Source organism: Poecilia reticulata, chromosome 2 (assembly GCF_904066995.2).
Source record: "Poecilia reticulata chromosome 2, P_reticulata-male-v2, whole genome shotgun sequence".
Lineage (NCBI taxonomy): Eukaryota > Metazoa > Chordata > Actinopteri > Cyprinodontiformes > Poeciliidae > Poecilia > Poecilia reticulata.
The window spans coordinates 9,851,516-9,878,874 of record NC_088831.1 but is presented as its reverse complement, the minus strand read 5'-3'; the positions used below and the strand labels follow the sequence as shown (position 1 = coordinate 9,878,874).

General features: G+C 40.4%; 2 protein-coding genes across 8 annotated transcripts in view; one reads left to right on the top strand and one right to left on the bottom strand.

Annotated features, from left to right (window-relative positions):
* Window positions 1–617: 617 nt before the first annotated feature.
* Window positions 618–24,049, bottom strand: LOC103476072 (gamma-aminobutyric acid receptor subunit alpha-5-like). Of its 4 annotated transcripts, none has more exons than XM_017310858.2 (10): window positions 23,745–24,049; window positions 20,963–21,023; window positions 20,234–20,358; window positions 19,326–19,393; window positions 17,920–18,140; window positions 14,329–14,411; window positions 10,645–10,788; window positions 5,672–5,824; window positions 5,375–5,586; window positions 618–5,256 (listed from the first exon to the last, which is right to left on the bottom strand). In XM_017310858.2, the coding sequence occupies exons 1-10, from the start codon at window positions 23,833–23,835 to the stop codon at window positions 4,957–4,959; spliced, it is 1,458 nt and encodes a 485-aa protein (XP_017166347.1). In that variant the 5' UTR covers window positions 23,836–24,049; the 3' UTR covers window positions 618–4,956. The 4 variants fall into 4 exon arrangements, with proteins under 4 accessions (XP_017166347.1, XP_008426361.1, XP_008426369.1 ...); XM_008428139.3 differs by lacking the exon at window positions 23,745–24,049 and adding an exon at window positions 21,494–21,835; XM_008428147.3 differs by lacking the exon at window positions 23,745–24,049 and adding an exon at window positions 21,594–21,835.
* LOC103476088 (gamma-aminobutyric acid receptor subunit beta-3-like) overlaps window positions 7,243–27,359 on the top strand; it is a 57,302-nt gene continuing 37,185 nt past the window's right edge. The window contains exons 1-4 of one of the 4 annotated variants that reach the window (XM_008428167.3): window positions 7,243–7,806; window positions 23,757–23,804; window positions 25,960–26,051; window positions 26,146–26,213. In XM_008428167.3, coding sequence (XP_008426389.1) covers window positions 7,664–7,806; window positions 23,757–23,804; window positions 25,960–26,051; window positions 26,146–26,213 — 351 coding nt within the window. In that variant the 5' untranslated portion in view covers window positions 7,243–7,663. Of the gene's footprint in view, window positions 7,807–23,756; window positions 23,805–25,194; window positions 25,827–25,959; window positions 26,052–26,145; window positions 26,214–27,359 lie in introns of those variants that run through there. The other 3 variants (XM_008428176.3, XM_008428194.3, XM_008428186.3) reach the window with 3 other exon arrangements.

Genomic DNA, 27,359 nt, shown 5'->3' with positions numbered 1-27,359 from the left:
ATGTTGTGGTTTCTCACAGTAAATCCCAATAACATGAACTGAACTTTGTTTCTGCAAAGTACTGTAATTGGATATATAGATATCCAGACTCCCAAGTGCAGTGGAGAGCTTTGGACCAGAAATCCTATAATTGCACATTATTTTCTAACATCCATCCATTTTCTTGCACCCTTGTCCCTTAGTGGGGTCGGGAGGGTTGCTGGTTATTTTCTAACAGGGTTTGGGATTTACCTTCTGAGACATGCTCTTAAAGTTTATCTATTTTAAGCACCTGGATATATTTTTAGATATGTATAAATGTACATGTATATTCACTGATATTTTCAGGCGTTTGCACTAATAAAACCTTCAACAGAGGTTTTATGATCAAATAAGACAAGGGTTGAGTATGTTTGAGGCTTTGAGAGAGAGCAATACTACTCCAGTTTCGTCAATTTCATCTCAAATCAACTTCTAGATGTTCTTAAAACTCAAATCTGTGTGGTCTAGTGTGGCATCGTGACAAGATAACATTTCAGTAATTTTGAATGAATATAGGATTCATCCCCATGATGAAACTGCATAAACTAATCACGACGAAATCAAATTGTGCCGACAAAAAGCGCATCGTGTTCCAGTAAATTCAACAGAGTTTTTATTCTTCATCAAATACAGCCTTGCAGCTAATTATCGGAGCTTCAGAAAAATTCCACTCCAAATGGCAGGAGAAAACAAACTAAATCAATCCACTCTGGAGACGCTGATGGAAGATCCACAGTATGTAACAAGCTGCGTACATCAGCAGAGAATCGGATCAATACCGCTAACAAGTGTTAATGTCCGATTTGCTTTCCATATTAGCAGCTTTAATCAGGGTTTAATGAAGCCACAGTTGAGCTACAGCAGTGCTTTAATACATGGATGTGTATTATACAGTATTTTTATTGATCCCCTTTTTTGTATGACAAATACAGAAGATAAAACAAACAAAAATAAGAGTGGCAGAGAATCAGCTACCATACCTTTGCTGCAATTTTGCAAAAAATATCGGTCAAATAAAATTTTGTACAATTGCCTCACAGATTCATTTTCTCTTTTTACATGCAGAAAGATGTCTGTTTGTAGTAGACAACTGTTGCAGTCATAAATGAGAACTCCAGAACTCCAGCCTGCCTCACTACCCATGAGCTAGCATTGGATGAAGTGCACATAATCAATCCAGCGTTTGCCCCAGAACGCGCACAAATCTGTCCAGACTCCAGACTGAGAAAAACAAGCAGTTGTCATAAGGATTGGGTGCCGCTCGGGGCTTAAATCGGAGAAAAGTGCTTTGCTGTAAGGGGCCCCCCTGACCAAATGAAAGCAACTTAAGCGGAACTAAATCCCTTTTCTAGCAGATGTATGGCAGATGAGTCTGTGACAGACACTGGAGGAAGATGTGAGGGGCAGGCGGGTGTTTGTTGGCTAACAATGGTGAGAAGGAAGGTTGAATGGATGGATAGGTCGATGGGTGCTCCTCTGCAGTGGGAAAAAATGCTGCTTTTGAGAAGGCAGTCGGGGAAAATAACCACGGGAACACAACGGTTATCATCAGATTTCATGAACTGAACCCAAGATGCTTATTGCAGCTCTACAAATCAACCCAGCAAACAATCTTAAAGACTCACTACTGTGTGAAGAGATGCACAGAGACAGAGGTTGTTCCCTGGGAGCTTGTCCGCGCCGCTAATCTTCCCTCGGCTGCCATGTCGACCCGGGCTGGACAGTCAGACGGACGTGTCAACCTTCACCCGCATTTCATTCCACTTCCTTTCACCCTAACAAGCATAGAGACTTCAGCGCCGCTGACAAGACAGCAACACTTTGAGTATCCAGAAGCGGCGGCTCACCAGAATGCATCAGTCCTGCCACATGTCACGTCACTTTAAGCACTTTAAACAAGCAGGTCTGATGTTGTTTACTTTAGGTTCATGATACAAATATGACACTGTAGGAGCTGACTGGCAAAGTAGATATTGTCAAAAAGAAAGTACACATTCTGTCAGGAACTAAGCTTTTATCTGTCACAATATCATACAATTGTCTTTATTAAATGTAGATTTAGTAGAAGTTGGCAATTTGTAGGAAGGAAACTGGTTATGATGTCCCCAGGCAGCAATTTTTATGGGGCCCATTTGTTTAGGAAAAGGAATGAGAAATGGTCATCAGATGAGTTTGTTCATGAGTTTGATAGTTGCCCTTAAAGACGTGATGCAGGTAAAATTGGGACCCACATGGGTCATCAGTGTTGTACATTTGGAGCTGTTTTTCTAAAACCTATTTGAGATCCAGTTAAAGCCTTTACAGACTCGCATAGAATATGATCTGCCCTGAAGTCCACCAAGAAAATGGCCAATAAAGTCTCACAGTCTTCGATATGATGCGGTTCAAGAAGCGCAGACTGAGAGGCATCCTGTTGGCTGCAAACGTTGCTCCTTTTGTTCCTGAGTGTCCCGACACAGAACCTGGTCCTCGGCCTTAACCCCACACCTCTGCTCACACAGCCACTGGTTTGACTCAGTTAGAGGAGAAAATACACAAAAATCTCAAATGTTTGTTTTTGTTTCACAAACATCCAGAACAGAATGAAGCAAAAGCACACAAAACTTGAGGGAAAAGATACAAGACAAGAGCGTACGCCTAAAAAATTCAAAGTCCAGCATTGGACTTTTTTTTTTTCCTTGTGAATCACTAGGAATGCAACCTTGAAAAACTAAAACTTCTATGTACATGTTTCAATAAAACATCTGCCTAAAAACATCAATAAATGATTTTTAAGCATAAATTTGCAGCAAAAAAAGTTTGCTTTTCTAAAAATGAAATGTAATGTATGTTCCTTTATAAGGTTGAACGGGAAAAATAACAACAAACATAAAACGCCAAGCTGTTAGCTTCTACTCTTTTATGTCAGAGGATGACTTTTAAAATAGAAAATAGTGGATATTTAGAAAGTCAGGCACAAAGAACCCCTTTATAAAACAGACTTTATCAAATTGTAAGCAGCTGTGAGCTTCCTAAATCGCCAGCTAGTAAGAAGGCCTTTTTTTTTTAACTATCTTTTATATAACCTATTGAATAAAAATGGTCAATTTTAAATACATTCATTATGTTGCTAGAAAAGGAAGAGCATACAGAGAAAATCATTTTTGAGGAGCCTTTTTTTGGCAGACTGAGATCTGTGACAAAAAACAAAAATGGAGGAACGTAGCTACGGTGCAATGTTTTACTCGCATATGTTAAAGGATAAAAAGTAAAAGAAATATTTGGTTTGTACATCGTCAGGCACAGAGAACGTCTTTAAAAACTGATTTTATCTACAATTTAGCAGCTGAGCTGAGAAGCTTACTATCTAGTTAGCTAGTAAAGAGGCCTGTTTTACGTTAGAAGAGTAATCACATTGGGTTCATTACTCCACTGAAACAAAACAAAGGAACACTAAAGATTGTGCTGAGCTAATTTTGATGAATTGCCTTTCAATATATTTAAGTAGTTGTAACAGTGGCTGAGGCAAAAATGAACAATAACTGAAGTCAGAATAAGACAAAGCACCTGGTATGACTCAATGTCCTTGAAATGCACTTAAGCTTATTCTCATTTCCCTCTGAAACGATGCACAGCCACTTAGTTTTAGGCCAACTGAACCCATTTCTTTTTACATTGCTTAAGAGGTGACTGCAAAATATTTAAAAAATGTTTTTTTAGATGCAAGTTGTTTGTAAAACCAACCCAGAGACTGACAACTCTATATTGGGAGATAGATGTGTAAGAATAAAGTAAGAGGTCATATTTCTAAAGCTTGACCTAAAAACTCTTGAGATATTTAAAGGCTTTTTTGTCTGTTTACTGTTCTCTCCTGCTGTAACTCTTGAAACATTTTACACTGGGCATTACCAGTTTGTCAGGACAGATTAAGGTTTACAAATGCGCAATTAATTAAAAGGCAATCCCAAATTTGTCCTACTTGATGATCTACTTGTACAACGGTGAAGAGTCGACTGTTATTTTTAGCTGCAGTCAAACTGAAAGTAAAACCTCCTGGAGCTTTTAGCGCCACAGTGTTTTGCTCAAGGATGCTTAAAAGGCTTCTTGAATCCAGGTCACTTCACAGAATCACAGTCTTGGAATGCTCCACATCACTCCGCTGATTTGTATGTGACACGCTGCTTTTCAGGTAACTGGCTTCTCAGCTGTGTATATTAGTTTCACGGCTGAGTTAGCAGGGCTTAAAATGTAATTTAAATCACATATACCCAGTCCCAGAACTGTGCTAACACGTCATTCATGGCTATTTTTTCACCTTTTAGGCAAAAGATGTGGAAATATTCTTGGTCTATATGTAGCTTTACTAATTTTTTTATGTAAATATTGAGGACTTATATTTAACTCTCGGGTTTCCTAATTTGTTTTTCTCACTTTTGGGATTCTAGGCTTGAGCCTAAGGGTTTTGAAGCAGTACAATTGAACATAACATCACATGAATGGCAAAAAATGCTAAATTAATATACTCGCAGCATTGCTTACTCTTTAAATCAACTTTCCAATTGAAACTAAGTGAGCCTCTGCACTTTAAGAGATGACATATACATGGTCGGTATTTAAGACAAAGGAGTCCACAGTTTCCAGTTAAACAAGATGTCATGCAAACTGCAGCAGGATAGACGAGAAGGAAGTTTAAAGCAGTTTCTTCATTACCAAGCAGAGTTTTTTTTAGGCCTCAAGAAAAGGAAAGGAAACCTCTTGCAGCCTTGCATCCATTCAGATTGCCTGAATTAGATAGATGTTTCTTTGTTCTTCAAGCGCAGATGTTTGCTTTTTCCACTTTCTTTTTCTAAAGCAGAGGTTGATTGGGATCAAACCCTTTCTTCTTTTACACAAATTCAGTTTTGGAAAGAATAAACCCCGCACAAAAACAAACAAACAAACAAACAAAAAAAGCAATTATGTGGAAGCGACAACTCCTTTCACCATCGGTTCTCTGTTCAGGTACGTGGCCCAGTAGACGAGGTTGAAGGTTCCGAAGAGGACAGGGAACACTATTCGCGACATCTTGTCAATCTTGCTGACGCTGTTGTACGTCTTTTTGGGGTCCACTAGTTTGCTCTCTGAGCCCCGCAGCTGCACCGACGTCGTATTGGAGATGGTGGAGATGGACACGTCCTTGGTGAGGTTGGGGGTGTAGTTGACACCTGCCGAGCAAACGTTGTTGGCCTTTTTTGAGAGCACCATTGGGTCTCGTTTCTATGACGGGACAGATTACAACAATTAGCTTCCACAGTTTTACATAGCATTTCTGTTGCTAGTGTGAAATGGAGTTATGTCAGTTAGGAAAGTATGAAAATGGTCTGGTAGATGTTACCTTTGGGTGCTGTGCTTCCAGAGCTTTCTTGCCATCCCAGGCCCAGCTCCTTTTGGTGAAGTAGTTCACTGTGGCAAACTCGATAAGAGCTGAAAAGACGAAAGCGTAGCAGACAGCAATGAACCAGTCCATGGCTGTTGCGTAGGCTACTTTGGGAAGCGAGTTTCTGGCGCTGATGCTGAGTGTGGTCATAGTCAACACCGTAGTCACCCCTGGAAGCAAACAAAAGCCGCATTATGTCTAAATGCATCACTCAAAGGCAAGATGAAGAAAGCGTGGGGGAAATGTTTCACTCACCAAACACGGTCCGTGCGGGAACCGACTCTCTGTTGAGCCAAAACGACACCTGGGACAGGATGACAGTCATGAAACATGGCATGTATGTCTGGATGACAAAATATCCGATCTTCCTCTTCAGGTAGAAGTGCGCCATCATCACAGTGTATTGTCCTGAGTAGAGAGAGAAGAGACGGAGAGAGGAAGAATATAAGGTTAGTGAATAAGATTGAGCATTTTAATTAAATTGCCTCAAAATAAACCACACAATGACTTTTGGAGGTAAGATGCAATATATCATCAGTAAAATACTATAAATCTTCCTTATGGAATGCAAACTTTGAGTGAGCATTATTTCCATAGTTAATTACCTTATTGTTTATATATAAACTGATGGTAAAATAAACTGTTTTTGGCTAAATATTGTTAATCTTTGGAGAAATGAAGATTTAAATTGCTGCTCCTTTATATAAATCCCCTATGCTATGACATTATTTCACCATGTGGGGGTGCTAAACAAAAGGATTATTTTTGAAGAAACTTTTCCAAATCGGCCACATACTGAGCAAATCTCTAGTCCAATTTCCTCTGTTTTAGGGTCCTCACACATTTCCTGTAAAATTTATTTTGACTAGGCTGTTGCAAAATTAAAATGCTCTGAAACCCCAGTTTAAGATGTACCAATGTCGTCTGAAGAGAAGTAACCCCAAGTCATGATACTGCTACCACTATGCTTCATCTTAATTTTTTTTTTTTTTTTTGCATTTGTACATCACTCTTTTGAGATGCACCCTATGTAGAAATGAATTGTTCAACACAGTTTAGATTGCTTGAAACCTTTTGTGTGAAATATCTTGAGGACAAAAAATTTATTTGAGTTAGGAAATGATGTCATGTTGCACTGTCAAAACCCTCTCATTCTGAAAACTTATTTTCTTTATGTACATAATAAAAAGGTCCTGATATGTGCAGAGTAGTGTAAAAAAATCAATGGAGCTGGATGAGACAGGGCATTCCATATTCAACAGAGCATAATGGTGAAATTAAACACACTTTGGATTCACTATTAAAGTGAATCAATGAGCACAAGTGGCATTAATTACTATGAGAACAGATCGTTATGCGGTTAATGTTGGATCTTTGACAGTGGATGAGGGCAGATGGAGGTAAGTTGGGCAAGAGAGGAAGTGTAGGGGAAGAGAAAGAGAGGGACACGATATTGAATTTGAGGCTTTAAAGAAAGAAAAATCCTCTCGCCGTCAGCTGTTTATGACTGCAGGCGCTGGGAAGCTATGAAAAATCCAGTCCATCTCTTTCTCTCCCACACACACACCATACACAGAGTAATAGACGAGGCTTTCTCTGGGGCAAAATCCGATTTTTGAACCTCTCTAATCCCTGGTTACAATCTGCATCCTGCCATCAGTGAGAGGAATAGAGGGAGTTAGACGGAAAGAGGAGGAAGGGGGGAGGGGGGTTAGGTTTCCTGTCCTGGGATTCTCGATGAAGCCCCGCCCAATCCGAGCCCTGCCAATCACAGCGGTGACACACACACACGAAGCATGATTTCCAACTGTTGACACACACCTCAGCACAGACTTTAAGCTGCGGAAGAGGAAGGACGATTGCTGCAGCTAATCATTGCTGGGATGGAGGGGGGATAGCTTTGTGGGTCTTCCCTGTCTTTTCCTTTTCATCCTGCCGATTTCCCCCCACCCCCCTGTTTTAATTTGGCAGCTTTTTGTGGATTAATGATTCTTGACGGGATTGGTTGCCATGCGAGGGAAAAAGGAAGCATTTGTTGCAGCTGTCAAATGACGGAGGTCTGTTGCTTTTTGTCCGTCACTTCCATCTCATAGCAACCTTGGTCTTTGCGATGCCTCAGTCGGGACAACCCGAGCATCCCTACCCGGGCCTTCCGACGCCTTCATGACCCCAGGCTGGCTCTCTTGCAACTCCCCCTTCAACCTCTGCTGCTGTCGTGAAGATTCTGGGCACCTTCACCATTGATGCATGGATCTATACTGGGAAGGGTTGACGAGGAACATGTTCCACTGCTGGATGTTACTCCTTCTCTCCCAAGGATTTGTATTCAACAACGTCCAAGGGGAACTTCCTTTCATGTTGGGGAACAACGCTGCAATGCTGGTCAACTTGTAAGTTCCTTTGTTATACAAAGATCTTTAAGATAGGGCTTATCGTCTAAAAATGAAGCCCAAGAGATAGGTACAGCAGCTTTACCGTAGTGTTATTTAGAGAACGATATTGCTATCTGAGACAGAACGCACTGTGTCCTTAGAGATGTCAACTACCTAAAGAGAAACTCACGGACTAATCTCCTCTTTCATGCTCTCAAATAGGTGTATAGTCCAAAATTAGATGTGCTACTTAAAGTCTAACACCGTCACATCCATCCAAAGCACTAAGCTACAAACTTGAAAGAGGATCCTTTCTTAGCAAACTCAAGTGAAAGTTTACAAGAGGATTTGAAGGCAAATTAAATATCGGATTTTTCTAAAAACTTCTTAAACATAGTGACAGTCTGGTCCAATGAAACAGTTTACTAGACCAAACCTTCCAGCTAGAGCCCAGGAAGGTTTTTGAACCATGAAGTTGTCAGAGGTTAGAACATAAGAAAGTCAAAACAATCATTAACCATTCACTGCTTTGAACTTCACTAGAACGAGTGATTTGATGTTTTTATCTGAACTAAATGAAACAGCAGGCGGCCGCTGGGCTCCTTTAAATAGAGCAGAGCAGCAACAGTAAACTTCTGTCGATGGCACGCCTTTTCTGCAAATTTACTGAACTCCCTTGCACCTTTTAGTGGTTCATTTCCTTTTGCTGTGACAGCCTTCCTCATTGCTTGTTGCCATGATGAACAAAGGAAATCAAGTAAAGATTACTTTGAAATGAGATACCAACACCTTCCTCTTTTAGGAAGCTGCTGGTATCTCTAGATAGGAAATTCGGTGGAGATTTCAACTTCACTGCTGTTCTTTGTGTTCGCTTTGAACACCTACTACTTTCTCAGACAGGTCAAAATGCGCAGATTAGGTCTGGCAGGTTTAAAATGTCATATTTGACTGTAAAAGTTACTCATAAACTCTGACCATAATGACTTAACCTACTGGACTGTATATGACCCTACAGTTCAAAACCACCGGCAATATCCACCACTGACTTGGACGACTTCCAGACAGAAGCTTTGGTTGCACGAATGATGATTTTTCTGCCTTTAGTCCCTGTTTTTCTGATAATCTTTTACAGATGGAACATATGGTTGTTGATAAACCATTATATTATCAACAACTTCTCGCATAAGTAAAAAAAAAAAGCAAATTTGGTCATTTTACTGTCAATTTTGGATTTACCCACCTGTAAAAGGTCCTTAACAACTGATAAAGACTCCATTGAAGGTTTATACAATGCTAAATAATCTGCTCCCTATATAATTTTGTATGAACTTCTAGTCAGAAATTTAAGCTTTCCAGTGTTTGACTCTAGATGCATTCTTTCAAATAGGTCAAATTTGATCTATTTGATATGATGCTATATTTATTGCAATTAAAGCCATCTAACTGGGGAAAATATGGTTTGCGTTTAAAGTTTTGGGTACCCTGTTAAAAATCTGTCCCTTTTTTTATTGTGATGATAAAGGAAATCAAACTGAGCCACTACTGAGTTACTCCAGGTCAGCAGGAAGCACCAAGTGCAAATTAATTATCTCATGAGTCACAGTTGAACCAGAAATTGAATTAACTTTCTCTTAAGATGTTTCTTGACATCTTGAGAGACCAAGAGTCAAGGGTTAACAGGAAATATCTTACTTTTAAATTTGTTCTTTATCTTTTTATTCAACAATAATATCTTCAAGATAGGTCACAGTGATGTTGTCTACTTTATAGTATGTGAAGATGCAGTGTGTCGGTTCGAGCAAGTCCAGTTCATTTAGTTTTGAATAGAAACAACTAATTCAGTCCATTCAGTAATATGTATTTAAGAAACACAAATAAAACCCCCCAACATTTTTCTGGTTCTTACAAAGAAATAGAAACATGTAGTTATGCTAATGCTAATGAAGTGTCAAATGATGGAGGGCAGTAACTAAATTTATTTTAGTAACCTTTACCAAACAAACAAGCAAAATGACTTATGTTGTATAAAAAAAACACTCATGCAGGGGAAATCCAGATTTTCAATAAACACTCCACTAGAAACCAAAGGGAAGTGCACAGTTCCGCTTTACATAAGAGTATTAACCAGATGCGTTTCAGCCCCGCTCAACCTCCACACGTCTGTCCAGTTCAACGCACAGACATTCCTCGCTCCATCTTTGTGAGAACTTATGATTAGAGACTGTTTTTCCCTCTGTGAAACACATCTCCACTCATGATTCGGTAAAAGCTAACCTTACGCTTTTCCATGACGCTAGCTGTAAACCTAAACCACCCAGAGAAACACCCAGGTTCATGACCTCTTTTGTATGTTTCTATCTATCGCTGTGAGGACATCTGGTGTTCACAGAGATAAATTTATTCACGCAGATCCACTCAGTGACAGCCACCCAACCAATCTCTCACTGATTTGTGATGTCATCTTCTTATGCAAAGGCTGATGGCTGGTTGGAGGGATGTTAGGGGAGGATTAACCCTTGGTCTCAGGTCTCTCCAGCTCAGTGTCTGTTCGTGTGGCCATGTGTGCACGCATCAGCTCATGCGGGGATAAGTGTTGTATGACAGGCCTGTCCGGCCCTGTAGACAGCTGGTTGTGTGACGGATATGCTACTCTCCTCCACTGGCATCAATTCACGGAGTCATGGTACTGTTTGTCTGAACTCATCATTCACTCTGAACAGCCATGAGTAAAACTTTTTAAACCAGCCCCGCACTGTCAAAAAGTAAATGCATGAACTGCAGATCAAGAAATACCTGAGATAAAACTTAAGTCATTAATATCTCACAGTTCTTATATGTTTTAACAGCCTTGCCCACCTCTGCTGGTGCGTATGTCCTCTGTGTCAGCTGTTTGTCCAATTAGATGGTACTGGTTGAGCCTGGAACCGTCTTCTGCCACCACAACAGACTTAGCAGCTCCTTGAGTCCATGTGTAGACCACCTCTGATACTGGATAGGCATCTGAGAGACGGAGACAAACTTTAAGCATGGACCTGCTGAGATAATTGAATATGCAAGAAAAAAGTTTTCCCACAGCTTTTACTGAAAACAAAAGTTTCTGCTTAGGAAAACTTGGGGATTTCTAGTGTGACTGTGTTGTGTTTGTGTGGCCAGTAATTTTGGGTCAGGAGGTTGTTTCCCTTGTTAGCAAAGACAACACCGTCAGATTTAACGCGTTGCACAGCTGGCATAAATATCAGTTGTGCAAATATAACTAAAGATGTAAAACTAATACAACTTATTTTCTTTTACCAGTACAATCTCAGAAGTTAATTTAAGTAAAAGTGGAGTTTAAGATTGAGCATTCTGACAATAAAAATACCAGGTAGGTCAGAGAGAAACAAAAATCACCTGGTGCTGTCTGTTTCCCAAAAATTGTGTGATTCTTTTTAGAGTGGATTGTTTTAGGAACTATTTTGGACATTGTCGACTGCAAATCTAATGGCATGAAAGGCTCAGACAGTGGCTCCTGTTACATGTGGGTAGTCAAACATGGCGGTGGTACTGTGATGGTATGGGGCCGTTTTGTTCATTCAGAACCTCAACAATTTGTCATAATTGAGAAAACCAACTTCTTAAAACAACAAAGTGAAGGTTTCAGAGTAGCCATGTCTGTGTCAGGATCTAAAACTGATTATGTCGTATAATCTTAGTGTGAACAGCTTTTCACACCACTGCCTCTCATGAGGGCAGATAGGATGCTAACCTTGCGCTTCCAACCTGGGTGCTCACTTGGCAGCTACATGCAGCTGTTGACTGCCTGGTTAAATTTAATGACTGACAGGCTAAAGACCGCAACCTTAAGTGAAAGGGGAGATTGCAAAAAGGGATTATTGGTGAATTTCATTATGCAAACGAAGAGCTAAAGGCTTTGGCAGGCCCAACAGTCCACCTTTGCCAACTTCTCAACACTTAATGCGATGCTGTTCCTGCCTCACTGCGTGAGGCAAAGGGAGCTACAACTCGGCCAAACTCATCACCTCCTACAGTAAGTGAATGCACCGAGTTTAGCTGTTGCCAATCTTTAATGATACGAAGGAGCGCAGCTCCAGATTGAGTCAGAGTTTTGTGAACTGAGTGAAAGGTTCACGTTATAGTTATCTCAGGAAAGTAGGGTATTTAAGTCGATGATAATATCCTCATCCCTAACAATGTATGGAAATAAAACCCAACAAAAATTGTTAACATCTAAATAATATGTCATGCGGCACTGAGCATCAATCACAGCTTGACAAAGACATGCCGTTCATAAGTCAGCATATTATCTGTTGAGGTGTGGCATCCGCTTCTTCTTGAAGGATGACCCCTCAGGTCACTGATGTTCTGGGATACAGGATTGCAAACCTCTACATTGTGACTCAGTTGATCCCACACATTTTCTATGAGATTCAAGTCTCAGAGAGTCATACAGTCTCCAGTACCCGTTCAACAATTACGTGACTTTGTTGAGCTGGAGCATTGTCATCTATGAAGATGACATTAAGGCTGTGTTGTTCACAGAGGGTGACAATGTTTTTCAGGAACTATGAGCTTGACAAAGTATAGGGCAGTTTTATGCTGACTATAGTCATCTGCCCACACTGTAACACCAACACTACTATGAAAGGTTCGTCTGGTGACAACAGTGACTGATGCATAGCAGTCTCCTTGATGTCTCCAACATCTTTGGTGGCCATAATTTCTGCTCAACTTTCATGAGTGAACAACACTGAGGCCCACTGGTCTCTTGTCCAGCATAAATGCTCCCTGACCCAAGCTAGACGATGACACCCTTTGTCTTGTGGTGTGGTCAGGTACCCTTGCAGGTCATCTAACACACAGAAAATGCTGTTCCGCAGGGAACTTCCAAATGAATGTCATTGTATGGGATGTGACCTAAGGATTTCCACTTCTATGCCTTCCTGCAACTCTTCCAGTCTCTCCATAGACTCTATCCCCAACTGATTCTTCTATTGTCCAGTCATTCAGGTTTGCTGCTGTTTGAAAATTGTCCTGCTGATTATCCAGTTTCAGTAAAACTTGGACTGTTGGACATATGAGATCAAATGTACCCCTTCTATATTTCTTAATTATGGTTACAAACAATCCATCCTAGCTTGATTGGGAGTGACAATTGCATCGCTAGGATAATTTCTGATTTTGTTCTCCTTTGGCATTGCATTAAAACACACCAGTTAGCTCCAAACCAACTAGCAACCATCATGCATCATGCAAGTCATTGCAAGCTTCATTAATTGCTTCTCTAAATTAATTGCAATTCTCTATTGACATCAATTTATCACACACCCGTATGTTTGCCAAAACTTGTTTTTTTTTGCAGTAGTGACACTTGTTGACGATCAATTTATCACTTGCAATTTAATTAGCAGCTTCCACTTTCCCGACTAAATTTTGCAGAACAAGACAGGGTATATTTAGTATCCCAGGACTGCATTTTAGTCACTGCACATATGCTGCAGAAATTGCATTCTTCATTTATATCTACAACTTGTCTGCGTAGATCTGAGAAGTGAGCAAGGACTCACTTCTCAGAGCAAGGGCTTCTCAGCAGTTATGTTAAGCAAGTGGGGCAGAGTAGGGGGATTAGCAGCCCTTCACCTGAGCTAACCTGCTTTAATTGCCAGATAAGTCACTACTCTGCCACTGAGCAGTAGGTGCATGCACTTCCACAAGATAGGTGTGTGACTGCAGACTAATTGTCACAGGAAACACTCCCTTCTCGTTGTAAAAATATAGTTCTGCCTTGCCATCCGCTCAATATTTCTATTATGCTCCTCCACCTTTCACCTGCATTTCTGCACCAGGGGGTAATTAGGTTGATGCTGACCCCGGGACAGCCCAGCACCTTCTCGCAGTGTAATTGGATTGCGCTCCAAAGTGTAATCTGACATAGTGAGGATGGGCGGAGCTCACATCGTTGAGATCTGGGGATAAAGAGCCTCATCCTTTAAGCCTAACAGACTCCCGAGGTGTGGGCCGAGCTGTCTTTAAATACCAACGACGGCCTCTCGCATTTCTATCAGAGGGAGGACACATAACTGAACGGCCCCCTTCATCACTAAACATACTTGAGGAAATTTATTCTCTTGATTTTATTGACTGTTGGAAAGAAAGGAGCATTGAGTATTGACAGTGTAACTTCATTCCAGCACACCCCGGATAAAGTTTGGTTCATATTTCAGCCTATGCCATCGATTTCCCCTGAATTACTCAATAAACCTCTCTGTGAAGAGGGGGTAGGGTAAAAGTCTGGCCGTTACGACAGTGTTTGCACTTTTTGTGCCAGTTCATGACTCTAATAATTCAGCACTGCAGCGACTGGCCTTAAAATCGACTCCAAATGTGACAGTCAGGCATTAATCAACATCAACCGTGGACTAAAGTTAAATGTAAATGGCTGCACCAGACTGCAGTATGCAATTACGCAACAGTGATTGATCTGGGATTACCAATCACTGTAAAGGGAAGGATATAGACGCCTGTAGCAGGGATTGTACTCACAGCTGCCAAACTTGAGCGGGCAGGCGTGGGCGTCCATGGGAAAGTCCTCCAGTTGCATGGGGCATTCTGCTGAGATCGTCAACCTGAGACCAAATACATAAACATTTATTTATTTATTAGGATGCATCTTTTGATTGAGCTCAGAAGCAGACTCATCTATAAAGAATTTGATCAAAAGTCTTTTTTTTTTTTTTACCAGGATATGTTGCTTTTGTTAGAAATGTAAACATTTTGTTCCAACATCTGAGTAGAACTTGCAAAAGCAGCGGTTTTCTCCTTGTAAAACTGGTAATACCTCCATCTAGTGGTCAAAAAGGGACCCTGCATTCTTTTCCTCCCAAGTTTAGATATATAATTAATTTGCTTTATCATTTGAAACTTTATATTTCTCAATTTTTAAGCAGACAAAATCAGAGATCTTATGCAGTGCCAGATCTTACTCTTTTTAATCTCCCAAAGAGCCTTTTCTATTAAAAACAAACAAAACAAAATAACAAACCCATTTCCTGTTACATTCACAGTGATTCCGGATCTGATCATTGTGCTGGTGCAGGATTAACTCGATCGAGCGCTCGCACACCACCTTGTAATTCTTGCCCTTTTATTCCCCAGAAGCGATCTGTCCTAGATTGAATTAAATCCCCGAGAGTATTTCTGCTCTTTACATGATGATGAATAATACGGCGTTTATAGTGATTTTAGTGATTCACTAAAGCTAATGGGGTGGCTGACAGAGAATTAGCCACCACACAAAGAGTCATTATATTAAAGGTTTTGTTTTCTGCCCCCAGTATCAAGGCATACATTAGTTACAGAGCTTTTTTTTGTTTGTTTGTTTGTTTGTTTCTCTGAACCTGTTCTGACTCAAAATCCACTTGGGGTGTGTTTTTACGCTCTGATGACTCCTGCATGTATATTCTGCAGGAGGTTTTCTCATTAAATCAATAAGAAGAACAAAGTGGGGTAAGAAGCTACCTTTGATTTGGGGCCCAGATTGCGTTACCGTGCCGACACAACTCGATGTTTCTGATTGGAGGAGAGAAAAAGGGGGTCTCTGGGATAAACTAATGAGAACATGGCTGCCGGCAGTAGTACAATGTTCTAATTATTCATGGAGCAATGTCCCATTATTGTGGTGAGAGCAGATGACTAAATTAGTAACTTTAAGTTAAGATACAACCCGGGCAAATAAAATCAATCCAGAACATTCAGTCAGTTTTTTTATTTTAGTGTAAAAATAAGAAAGTAATTAACGACTAATGGCTTTAACAATGAGACAAGATTTTGACTGAACCACTTCAGACAAATAACAATCATATCACTCAATGTTAAAGAAAATATTATGGAATTTTTAGATGTTGAAGGAAAATTCTGATACCAAAAAATGGCTGATGAAAAAACAATGAGGGAAAAAGAGAATCACAGAATCCTTGATCCAGAGGAAACATTTATGATGTAATTCAATATTAATGGAAATAGCACAGAATCACTCAAAGTCTAGAAAAATAAAATATGGGTTTGACTGATATGAAGAAAAATAATGCAAATGCATACTTGTTGAGAAAGAAATAAAAAGATAAGGGAATAATTCAATCTTGAAAACTTTAGCATTTATTTTGTGGACAATTTTTTTTAAATTCTTTGGATTTTCAAATGTTCTGGTGTCTACCTTTGTAATGTTTTCAACTCAGTCAGTTTAGTCCTAACAGACAATGTTGTTGTTTATCAACCTTTGCATTTCTTTATCAAAGACATCTCATACAGGGCTATGTTTTAATGCCAATCAACCAGGCACAACAACTTGTTAAACTGCAAGAAATTTAGAAATGACAATTACGAGTTCAAAAGTGAGTGCTAATTTGTTTCTTCAAAGCTGAATTGTTCCACTTTTCCGTCTTCTGAGTCTGTCAGTAAAGGCAGGAGATGACGAATACTCGGAACAGAACAGCAGACGGACAGATATTCTCGCACCCGCAGGAAAATTTAACAAGACAATCTGATCTCGCGCAAAAGTTGAGAAGTTGGCGAAACAAAAAAAGGGCCAGAGCTTGCGCTTTGTTAGACGCCATCTGTCTTTTCACACGAACCGACCCATTTTTAAATCTGCAGACTACATGTGTGAGAACAGGCTAAAAGGAGAACTGTTAGAACTTCTCAAATGTTAGATAATAAAAAAATAAAATAAAAAAACAACAGAAGCGTGAATGACTATAGCGACTCTGTTCTGCCAAACGATAAAAGCTCACAACTTGCTCATGTTGCTGGATATCTAGTAGTTGCACCAACGAGTCGGTATGCATTAAGCCTGCATTGCGTAGCGAGAAGTGGCAACTTATAAATTTTCGATGGGGACAACTAGACAGATTTGCTCCGTAAATGCTTCTCCTGTGAGTAATGGCTTTTAGATGAGGCAGCGGCACATTCGGGAGACGGAAGACATGAGCTGTCACCGACACTCGTGTGGTGTGATGCTAGGAGTGTGTGTGTGCGAGACGAGTCGTGCTGACTGTAATGTGCTAGTCTGTCGGGTTGCAGCGCAGCATGCTGCTGTGCAGCAAGAAGCGGAATCCTGAAGTCTGGAATTTTACAATGCCCTGCAAAATTATTCATCTCACTAGTCACATTTAAACTTTAATATGTAGAAATCTGAAGAGCAGGGCTCACATTTGTTTTCAGGAGAGGTGGGACCAAGTTGCTGTTTTCCAAGCCACGAGTCGGTTTCAACTCTTTCCATCTACGTCTTGTGTCAATTCTCTGGTGTAGGCATGAAGGTTCTCAAGTCAAAGTTTTAAACTTCTAATTTTACAATTAAAAGTTATAAAAGTAAAAGTATAGTGAAATCTTGTTGCATACATGCACACAACTTTGAACTAATTCTTTTAAGGGAATTGTTCCATTCAGTTTCAGTCAAGGCACTGTATGTGACTGCTGTAAGCTCCAAGAAACATGTTATTGTAAAGAATGCACTCACTTTTTTTTATTCCTTTCCACGAGTTCCCATCAATGAATGGATATTTTACTCTAAACTATTCCCCTCTGTTGTTTTTCCTTCATTAAGGCCTTTCACATCAGTTTATTTAAACAAATATATCTTTATTTAGAGCAGTGTTTCTCAACCCTGGTCCTCAGCGCCCCCCTGCTCTGCATGTTTTAGATGTACCTCTATTCCAGAACAGCTGATTCAAATGATTGCATCACTATCAAGTGCTGCAGAAACCTGTTAATCACCCAGAGATACAATTAAGGTGTGTGGCAGAAGGGAAACACCTAAAACATGCAGGGCAGGGGGGCGGTGAGGACCAGGTTTGAGAAACACTGATTTAGAGATTTTCTGAATACCCAGCAGAGAATTCGTTATTTTTCCAGAATTTTGGCAACGTCTAACAAGTACCACTAGGTGCTGCTGTTTCCCTTCCGTGTGAAACACTCAGCTTGGTGTTTCAAAATTTGCTTTCAGATATATTCCTGGTGGATTCAACGCCTGTTTGTTTTATGTTTGTCCTCAGGCTTACTTCTTGTAGCCACATCCTGGACTTTTGCTACAAATATGCTACAAACCTAAAGAACATACCTGTTTCTGTCGTGGCCTACCTCATTGTGTAGAGCAGGGTTCCATCGTCCTTCAGTCTCAGCAGCTTGTTGGGTGTGGTCATGTTGTGAGCGATGGACTTCTTGCCGTTGAGGAAGAATGTATCAGGAGTCCAGATGTTGCTGGCCAGCAGGTTGTTTAATGGGAGCATCTCCATGGGGCCTTTGAAGCAGAGACGCTCGTCCTTCCAGCTTTGACGAAAGAACACGTCTATGGTGTATTCCTGAGACGAAAAGCCACGGTGGTGAAGACATTTTTCAAGCAAAATAAATTAATCTTGGCAGACTTTCAGAATTTGTCGCATCTATTTTACTTTCAGCGCTTCGGAAACACGGAGGTTGGACACTGCACTTCATAAATCTGTCATAAAACTTGAGCACGCGCGCGCGCGCGCTCGCTTCAAGCTCTGAAAACAAACGACCGCGATAGCCGACAGAATAATGACGCTGTTAGCAGGCTGACATAAATGCTTTAAGCAACTGAAGGGACGTTCAAGCCTCCTGCCGTAGTCTATAAATCAATCATTATACAGTGGCAATGCTTCTTTCGAGTTCATTATGGCAAAAAAAAATAAAAAAGGCAAGTTTGATGAGTTTGGTGTCAAAACTGTGCAAGGATGTGGGAGGAAGGTAATGGGGAAAAATCCTGAAAAAGGAGATTTAATGTCCAGGTAGGATGTTGTGGTTCGAAGGAGAAAGGATTAATGGAAATCATTTGGAACACATTGGAATGGAGCAGCCGAACTGAAGTAGTTCCCAAAAGTTACAATCACATGATTCGCAAGTATTATTGAGCTGATATGGTAAGTAGGATACCGAAGTTTTTTTTTAACGGGATGACCACATGACCAGTTGTTCACCCTCGTGGTACCAACCAATTTATAGGAGTTGGTGGTGACAGTAAAAGGTGGTGATGGTCTGGATAAGAGATTACATACATTTGTCATGTTACATGATTTTTGTGGTCACCAACAAACTTCTGACATAATCCTGGCTGGATATTTGATCCTTATTGCTAACAAAACTGGTCGAGTTCATTTAAATGGTCTGGATTTAGCTTTTGAGGATTCTGTCATCACCATGCTTGACAGCTGGTACATCCTTGGGTTTGAAAACCTGGCCTCGACTCTTCCACACATCTAGGGATTTAGCCGGTCAATTTGGGCAGATTTCAGTCAAGTTTGAAGGTTTTGGTTCCATGGTTGGCAACCTATCGGTCTTACCAATTATATGTAATCTTAAAGAGACAGGTTGGGTCTTCTTGCTCATTAAGTGGAAGTAAATTGCCCTCTGAAAATAAGACGATCTTTGAAAAATATTTAGCTGAATGTATGTACAGTTTTGACCCTAGCAGACTTGTAAACATAAAAAGGGTTTGCATCTGCAGTGTTTGCAGTGGAAGAACTCACCATCTCTGTGTCGGACACTGGACCGAAGCTGGTGACAAAGATGTTCGTCTTGATTTCCGTCACATTCTCTGGGGAATGGATAGAATGTAATTGGAAGAAAAGCAGGTAATTAGACAAGTTAGTACAAGAAGCAAACATTTTAATAGGGTCGAAAATTTATGCTAATTGTGATTTATTTAGGGACAAGGTGACCGTTCAAAAATGCCAAAGAGCAACAGAGAGAAAAGGTCAGGAAGCGTTTTGTGTTTTTGTGAATATGGATCTGATCGTAGGCCTCTAAATGCGGTTGGTTGCACAGTTTTTCAAGCAGCTTGTTGAATGCCGAATGGAGGCCTGTGTTTTTCTGGCATGTATTTTTAGGCCCTCTTGTCAAGGGTAGCAACCGTTACCAGGCTCTGAGAGCTGCCTTTTGCCGTGACACATCGCGGTTACAAAAAAAAATTTATAAATAAAAGTGAAGAAGAAGGAAAAAGAAAATGTCCTGATTTCTTTCCATTATTGGACAACTTCTGTCTGCACGTGGCGACAAGGTGAACGCTAACAGGGGATGGAAGAGGGGCAACACAAAAAAGCTCAGGGGAATTTAGGAGTAAAAGCATAATAAGCAGCAAGCTGTTAAGAGACAGAAGGAATAAAAAGCTTTCATTTCAGAAGTCCCTCAGGAAAAAGAAAAAAAAGGAACATCTCCATTTTTGAATGACACTTTGCTGGCTCTCAAGGTTATCTCCTGTTGCCAGGGCGAGGAGCATTAATAAAACACCTCAGAGATCCGCATTCTGGTTGTGGTGACGACAGCTAGATTGATGGAGACTGGCCACCCTTACGTCAACTGGCGCCGCTTGTACCCCAGAATCTGTTGCCCAAAAAGAATTACTCAGCCTGAATGGACACATTGGATGTGACTGAACCTCCGAGTCCCGGGCGGAGCCTGTTGTCGTAGCCGTCCAGGAGGCTGTCCAGGATCCTGGTGAAAACCGTGCTGTCCTCGTTGGCGTCCTCCTCTTTCTGAGCTTCCGACGACTGCTGGCAAAGACTGGGAGGAAGGAAGTGGGGAGGTGAGGAAAAGGAAAGAAAAATGGAGGAGTGGTGGGGGGGGGGAGAGAGAGATGATCATGGCGTTGGTTAAAACTGCAGGACGTCAAACGTGACATGGTTATTGTGATTAATTAGCCAGCCGTATCGAGGCCAGACTTGTTGTGATTAATTATTGAACATATGTGCTGCTTACAAGGACCAGTAGAGATAATTAGCGCTTAGATATGTGATTCAAATGCAAACAAACGAGCTCTCCTTATAAATAAAGCAAGAGGGAAGGCGTTATGAGATGAAGTTGACCCTTTTTTTGTTTGTTTATTTACAGCTTTGTGTCTGTTTTCTCCCTTTCTTTTAAAGGAGGAGACATAAAAAAAACGTTATAAACATGAAAGTTTCAACTCAGAAAATTTTAATTTGTACTTTTTTAACACTCTAGCGTTTCAAACAAGTGATCAATAAGTGGGAAAAAGGCAACACGTTCTGGATTTTATCGCAATACATACGTACAATTATCTCTGAGAGGTTTGTTGTTGTTTTTTTGTCCCAGAGCAGGTGAATGAGTAAAGTGTTTCAGGAGGTTTCATTTAGTGGCATCAGTTTACCTATCTTGGCATCCGAGCAGGAGCAGGAGGGAAAGCACAAGCCAAGTCATGTTGTTGAGAGCTGCAACACACAAAAGCAAAGAGTGTAAATCTCTTTCGCTCCGTTTGAATGCAAAAGATGGAAAGAAAATCTGACAATTATTTTGAAGACGAATCCCATTTAGGAGGCAAAAACTCTTTGTTCCTCTGAATGCCGAGGCAGAGCAGCACTAAATCAAGCAGTGGGACGATGTGTGTTCACAGAAGCTGCAGTCTGCAACTCCTTCAACAGCCAGGAGTGACATGAAAACACAACCAACAGATAAAATCCCCTCATGAGAAAGAAAGTAAGCATAGTTTTCTGCAGCATGTTCTATTCCAATGAATTCAGGGTATTGCAAAACATGTGGGCAACCCTCCGCCCCCCATACCCTGCCTTCCCCCATCCTCTGTACCGTCTATTCCCTTCTCCTCTATCGCCACATATTTGCATCCTCTCTATCTGAACACAAAAAGGAATTATGTCTGAGAATAAAGAGGAAAAGCATCAACCTGAATGCGGATCCATCTCTACCGAGCGCCTGGAGGCAGAGGGTCTACAGTCGGACTGTACCACCACTTATTCTTCTCTGTTGCTAGTCACTCGTCTCACCTCCTCCTCTTTCTCCTCCTCTTTGGCTTCCTCACCATGCGCTGTTTCCGCACTCTCTCTTTCTGCTTTCCTCTCTGTCAATCAGCGGCTCCCCATCAGGAGGTGTCTCTCTGCTTCTCTCCTCCTTCAAGGCTTTACCGCATCGCCTCCAGAAGTGTTACACCACCACCACCAGCAGCAGCAGCAGCAGAAGAAGAAGGGGGCTGCCTCTTCTGGCTCGTTGGCCAGCCTCTGAGGAGACTGGATTCACTCCACGTTTTTTCCCTCCTTTATTCACTTTTTTTTTTTTTTTTTTTTGCACCGCCTACTGTCGGTGCGGGAAAATACAATGCCGCAGCTAATCATTTTTTTAATTAGATGCTTTTCATCGTTGGTTTGGGAGGAACGTTTCCTTTAAACAACAATATTGTCCCCCCCCCCCTTTAAATCACCTTACTACACAAAAACACAGACCAATTGTCCCCAGGCAAAATTTCATTGACATAGAAATGATCGTCCACCTACGTGACATGAAACTGTGGAAGAAAGGTTAAAGGACGAAAGACATTCTTATACAATAATGCGAACAGGCTGGAAGTCTGCTGACATTGTCCATTGACTGAGACCTACTGGTGTTTAAGTGTGCAGCAATGTCCGTCTGGTTGAACGGAGAAAACACAATCACTTCCAGAGTGAAAAGTGAGAGCAGGAAAAGTCAGTACAGTTTAAAAACAAGTGGATTTTAATGGGAAGAAACTGTTCCAACTGCTACAAGATATGAAATATAAGAACAATAACACTTAAAGAGAAGCAAACAAAATACATGTAATAACCAAAACAAACTCAAAATATATTTAATTTAATCCATAGTTATTTGTTAGTGTTATGCACTTATCATATGTTAAATAGCTTGTCCTGCAGGTCACATTTTAACCCAAAAGTTAGCTAGTATTGTTTTTATAATTGTATCTCTTTTTGGTAGCAACCTGATACAAAAATATATAAATGAAGCTACCTTATTTACTTCAGCTTATTGATTAGACTAAATAAGCAACTGTATTGTGCTGCTAACTATTAGCATTGCTATTTCAACTGTTGTTCAATGTTTTAATCAGTTTATTAGCATTAATTAATGATGTTATTGAACTACATGTTTTTGGCGTGTTTGTTGGTGGGATTGGAGATGCTTCTGCTCTTGTGCGGAGTTTATCAAGGAGTATAATAATAGAGAAGTCTGAGTTCAGATGTTAATTAGCTTACTTTCCATGATGACAAATTGTTCCAACTCATTGTATGATTGAAATCTTTCAGTTTACTCATTTACTAAGTGAACTATGAATACTGCCCTGGCAAATCCTGGAAGAGAGTGTTCAGCCAGCAAGTCCTGACCTTAAGCTTCTTATATAGAGCCGGTAAAGATAACCTAAAGCACACCAACAAGTCCACTTCTAAACAGCACCACAAAACTAAAAGAAAAGCAAAAAGAAGGTTGTGAGTGGTCCAGACATAAATTTGGTTAAACTTATGTTAAAGATGTCACATCTGTTGATTTCACCTCAGATATAATGGGGTGCAAGTACTTTTTCACAGTCCAAGCCAGGTCACTATAGACCATTCTTTGAAAAAGCAAATCATTTAAATGTTTTACTCAGAATCACCTTTGTTTCTCATTAAAATTTATTTGTAATATAAAACACTGAAGCGTGCTAAAATGAAACAAAAACAAAAAACAAATCTGCAATGAAACAAATTTTCCCACCGCTTTAATTCCCACACACCACTGTCCAGGGACACACTTATCATCCTGACGTCTGCCGTAAGAGGGTAGCCGAGCTCCACGTTTAGTAATTAGTGAGTGACGTTTAGCCTCCGTCCGCGTGCTTTAATCCGTCCCGAGTTGCAGTCTGTGGACGGTAAAGAAAACAAGTGTGCCCACATAGTCCAGCACCACGGCTGGCGGACAGCTCCTGCAGAGAGAGGGGCGTGTCCCTGAGGACTCCCAGTGTCCGTCATTATGTGTCCTGTACTCACCCCACTGTTTAACACTCAATTAAAGCATAAAAAAAGCATGCAACTTTAGTAATATTACATATACGCTACGGCATTGATTCAAACACAGAATCATTTTTCATTGGTCAAATTCTCTTTCATTGATGAATGATGTCATCCCACCTCTTCTTTCAGGAATGCTGTTGACGGAAACAAGAAGTTGTTCGCCATCTATGACACCAGGTGAGAGAGAAGCCCTGATCCCAGTCCTCATCCCTGCTTTTGGACCCCCTGAGTGAGGCGCACACGCACCATCCCAATTACACACGGTCCCCTTCTTCCTCGGACCGCCTTTCTATTCAAGCAAGATGACCCATTGTGCGAGCTGATGTTTAAGATCGCATAAATAAAAGCCCGTTGGTCGCGATTAACAGGAAGACTAATCAGATATTGATTAAAAGGTTGATTAAAAAAAAACACCAAAAAAAAAAACACCCTGCCTTCACTGGATAATGTTCCGCTCGCGCCATTTTTATTGGAAACACGGCAGAAGGGGAATTGGCGCTGGTGTGGGGCACACTGTAAAAAATGTCCATTTGGAGAAGTTAATCTAAGCTAAATGAAAAACAAAATCCAGAAAAAAATCTTTTCAACAAATATTTGTAAAAATCTTAAAACACGAGTATGTTTAATAGAGTTAAGTACGTTAATCTGATGATAAAAACACAAATGAGAAAAATAAACTATTAATACTTTTATTAATGAAAAATAAATGCCATAACTTTCCTCTACACCTCTCTATTTATTTTTATTCTAGCTTTAAAAATGAAAAAAAAACTGCATTATGGGATCTGTTGGCCTCCACTATTTTTTTTACATGTCATTATCAAATTTAATTACGATACCTCTTGAAAGTCAGAACTATTAACAGCCTCCACCTTGTAATCCAAAATTGCTGCCTTGTTTATGATGCGTCATTCCATTTAATTTAGCAGATTGAAGTTGAATCTTTGTTATCCTACTTGTATCCCAGTTGCAAGTTGGTCAAGTGGTGGGATTTGCCAACTGGTGTGTTTAGCAACCAGGCTAACTACTTTTCTCAAAACAAGATACTGGAGCAACATATTTCCTAAGGATTTATCTTTTAGCATTTTGCATATGTCTAATTTAATGAAATACAAACATTTTGAAATACAAATAAACAGCTAATTACTTTATGGATTGCTACCCTTTACAGTCATGGCAGCCATATTGGATTTTGTGGTTGGGACAAGTAAAGAACTTCTGACTGTCCAGTTTGGAAAGCCAACATTAGGGGCTGTGGTCTTGCTGATAGTAACAGACAAATTATAAACTATGTATAAGTACTGTGGGAATACTATTATTAGCTTGTTGCTAGCTGTTAATGGTGCTAAAATAGCCATATTCCAGTTTACCAATGCAAAACTAAAGGGCTGTTTCAAAGTTTTTGTTTAGACCGGGGGACACAATTTAAAATGCTTGAACTCGTCAAACTAAAACTATTTTGTCTCATTAATATTTAATATCTACCTTTTATTTCAAAAACCATTTGCTAACAGTTTTAACAGCAGCCTCTGTGTGTTGTCACAAATCGTAAGAAATGATGCGCTATACCATTTAAATGTATTAATGAAAACGATTTGAACATTTTGCTTACATATAATATTTTATGCTTGGACTTGATCTTGATTGCAGGTCGTGGACATTTTTTACAGTGTGTTAAGTGTTGAGCTTCGTCTCTCGTTTGAACAAGCCTAGTGCCACAACCAGCAGCAGCAGCAGCAGCAGCAGCAGCATCCCTCATCAATATGCGCTCCAGCTTCTCAATTTAAGAGCCTCTCGCACATTTAGACATGGGCAAATAAAAAAAAAAAGGAAAAAATAATAATAACACCCAGGCGAAGCCCAACAATCCCGCCGAGGGAGGCGATGTCAACCCACATTCCACATCTGACTCCGTCTGCAGCAGACTTTTTCCGCGTCTCAGTCGACTTTCTGCTGGTGTATTATTATTTTTTTTTTTGTGCGAGGGGGGAGTCTTCCATGGATTTGCGTGCGAAAAGACTGTTGATTGCGGCGTAGGAGGTGTGTCTGTAAACACCAGGGGGTAAAGAATATCACTAATTATAGCAGGTAACAAATCAAATTAGAGGGGAGAAGGAAGATGTTTGCTCTGCCGAAGGTTCGTCAATTTCGCGTCTTGTCCGCGCTGGTTATTGGGGCGATTGTGTGCTGCGCAAAAAGGTGAGTGCTCTTTTTTTTTTTCTTCTTCTTCTTGTTTTGTTTCTGCGCCCAACAAGTCAAGGTTATTGCTCAGGTTAATTGGCACAGCAGCCATTGGGTGGTGCGTCCTCTCATTCCTCCGCTGTCGTTTCAGCGTCAACGAACCGGGCAACATGTCCATCGTGAAGGAAACGGTGGATAAACTACTGAAGGGGTACGACATCCGACTGAGACCGGACTTTGGAGGTACACGGCCCGTCATGGTCACTCATTGGCGCGCTGTTTTGGCGCCATTCGCACTAAGGTGGTCAGGTACACAACACTGTTTAACCTCTTCCAGGCCCCCCAGTTGCAGTCGGCATGAGTATAGATGTGGCCAGCATAGACATGGTGTCAGAAGTCAACATGGTGAGTTGATTTTTATGTGTTTTTAGCACATTCTATGGAGGTGCAGTACTGCCATAATTCATTAACTAAACAGTCAAAAAATGTTAAATGTGTAACTTCAAGTGAAATTTCTTCAAACAATTTGCATGAGGCTAAATGTGGTGTCAGGGGTAAACATGGTGTTTGTCTAAAGTATGGGGTTCTAGAACTGCTAAAATTCAATAAAAAAAATCAAAAGATTTCAAATTTCAACTGAAATTAATTAAACTAATTTGTTTTAACAATTTGCATGAGGCTAAATGTGGTGTCAGGGTTAAACATGGTGAGTTTATTTAGCGTTTGTCTAAAATGTATGGGGGTCTAGAACTGCCAAAGTAAAAAAAAATTAATGAATAATAAAAATATTCATTCAACTTGTCATCAATCAGTTAAAATTAGAAAGTTAGCTTGATGAGCAACACATTTCAAACATTATACAAGCATCTAATTCAGGGGTCACCAACTCCAGTCCTCGAGGGCTACCGTCCTGCAACTTTTAGATGTGTCTCTGCTCAAACACACCTGGATCAAATAAACTGCTCATTTCCAGCCTATTGCAGAGAGGAATGAATGCTGGTGAGGAAATTCAGACATTTTGGAGCAGAGGTGAATATAAAAGTTGCAGGATGGTAGCCCTTGAAGACTGGAGTTGGTGACCCCTGATCTAATTAGTATTAGCCATGGCTTTATTGGTACTGCTTGAAAAATTGACATCTCTTTTACAATTTCCATTTCTCATCCTCCTCTGGGATATTCTGCCAGTGCTGCATCATCTCTGTGTTACCAGCAACTGGGTCACAGAGGTGCTGCTGCTTTATGCAAGTGTATTAGTTCTGTTGGGAAGACATAATGGTCATTAAAACGTTGACATTTCTGTACCTACTTGTTCCCATTTAATATCGTTTCTACTTGCATTTTGTACAAACATAAGTGGATATTAATTTTATTTGAAATGTATTAGACTTTTTCATTTATTTTGGTTCTGATCCCTAATTTCGGGCGAGTTCACTCCCCTGATATATCACAGTTTATGACCTCTGACAAATTTACCTCCTTTTAGAGGTAAATTTGTTATAGAGTTATAGAGTAATAAAACCATGTTTTCTCACAATAAAAGTAAAGACATTT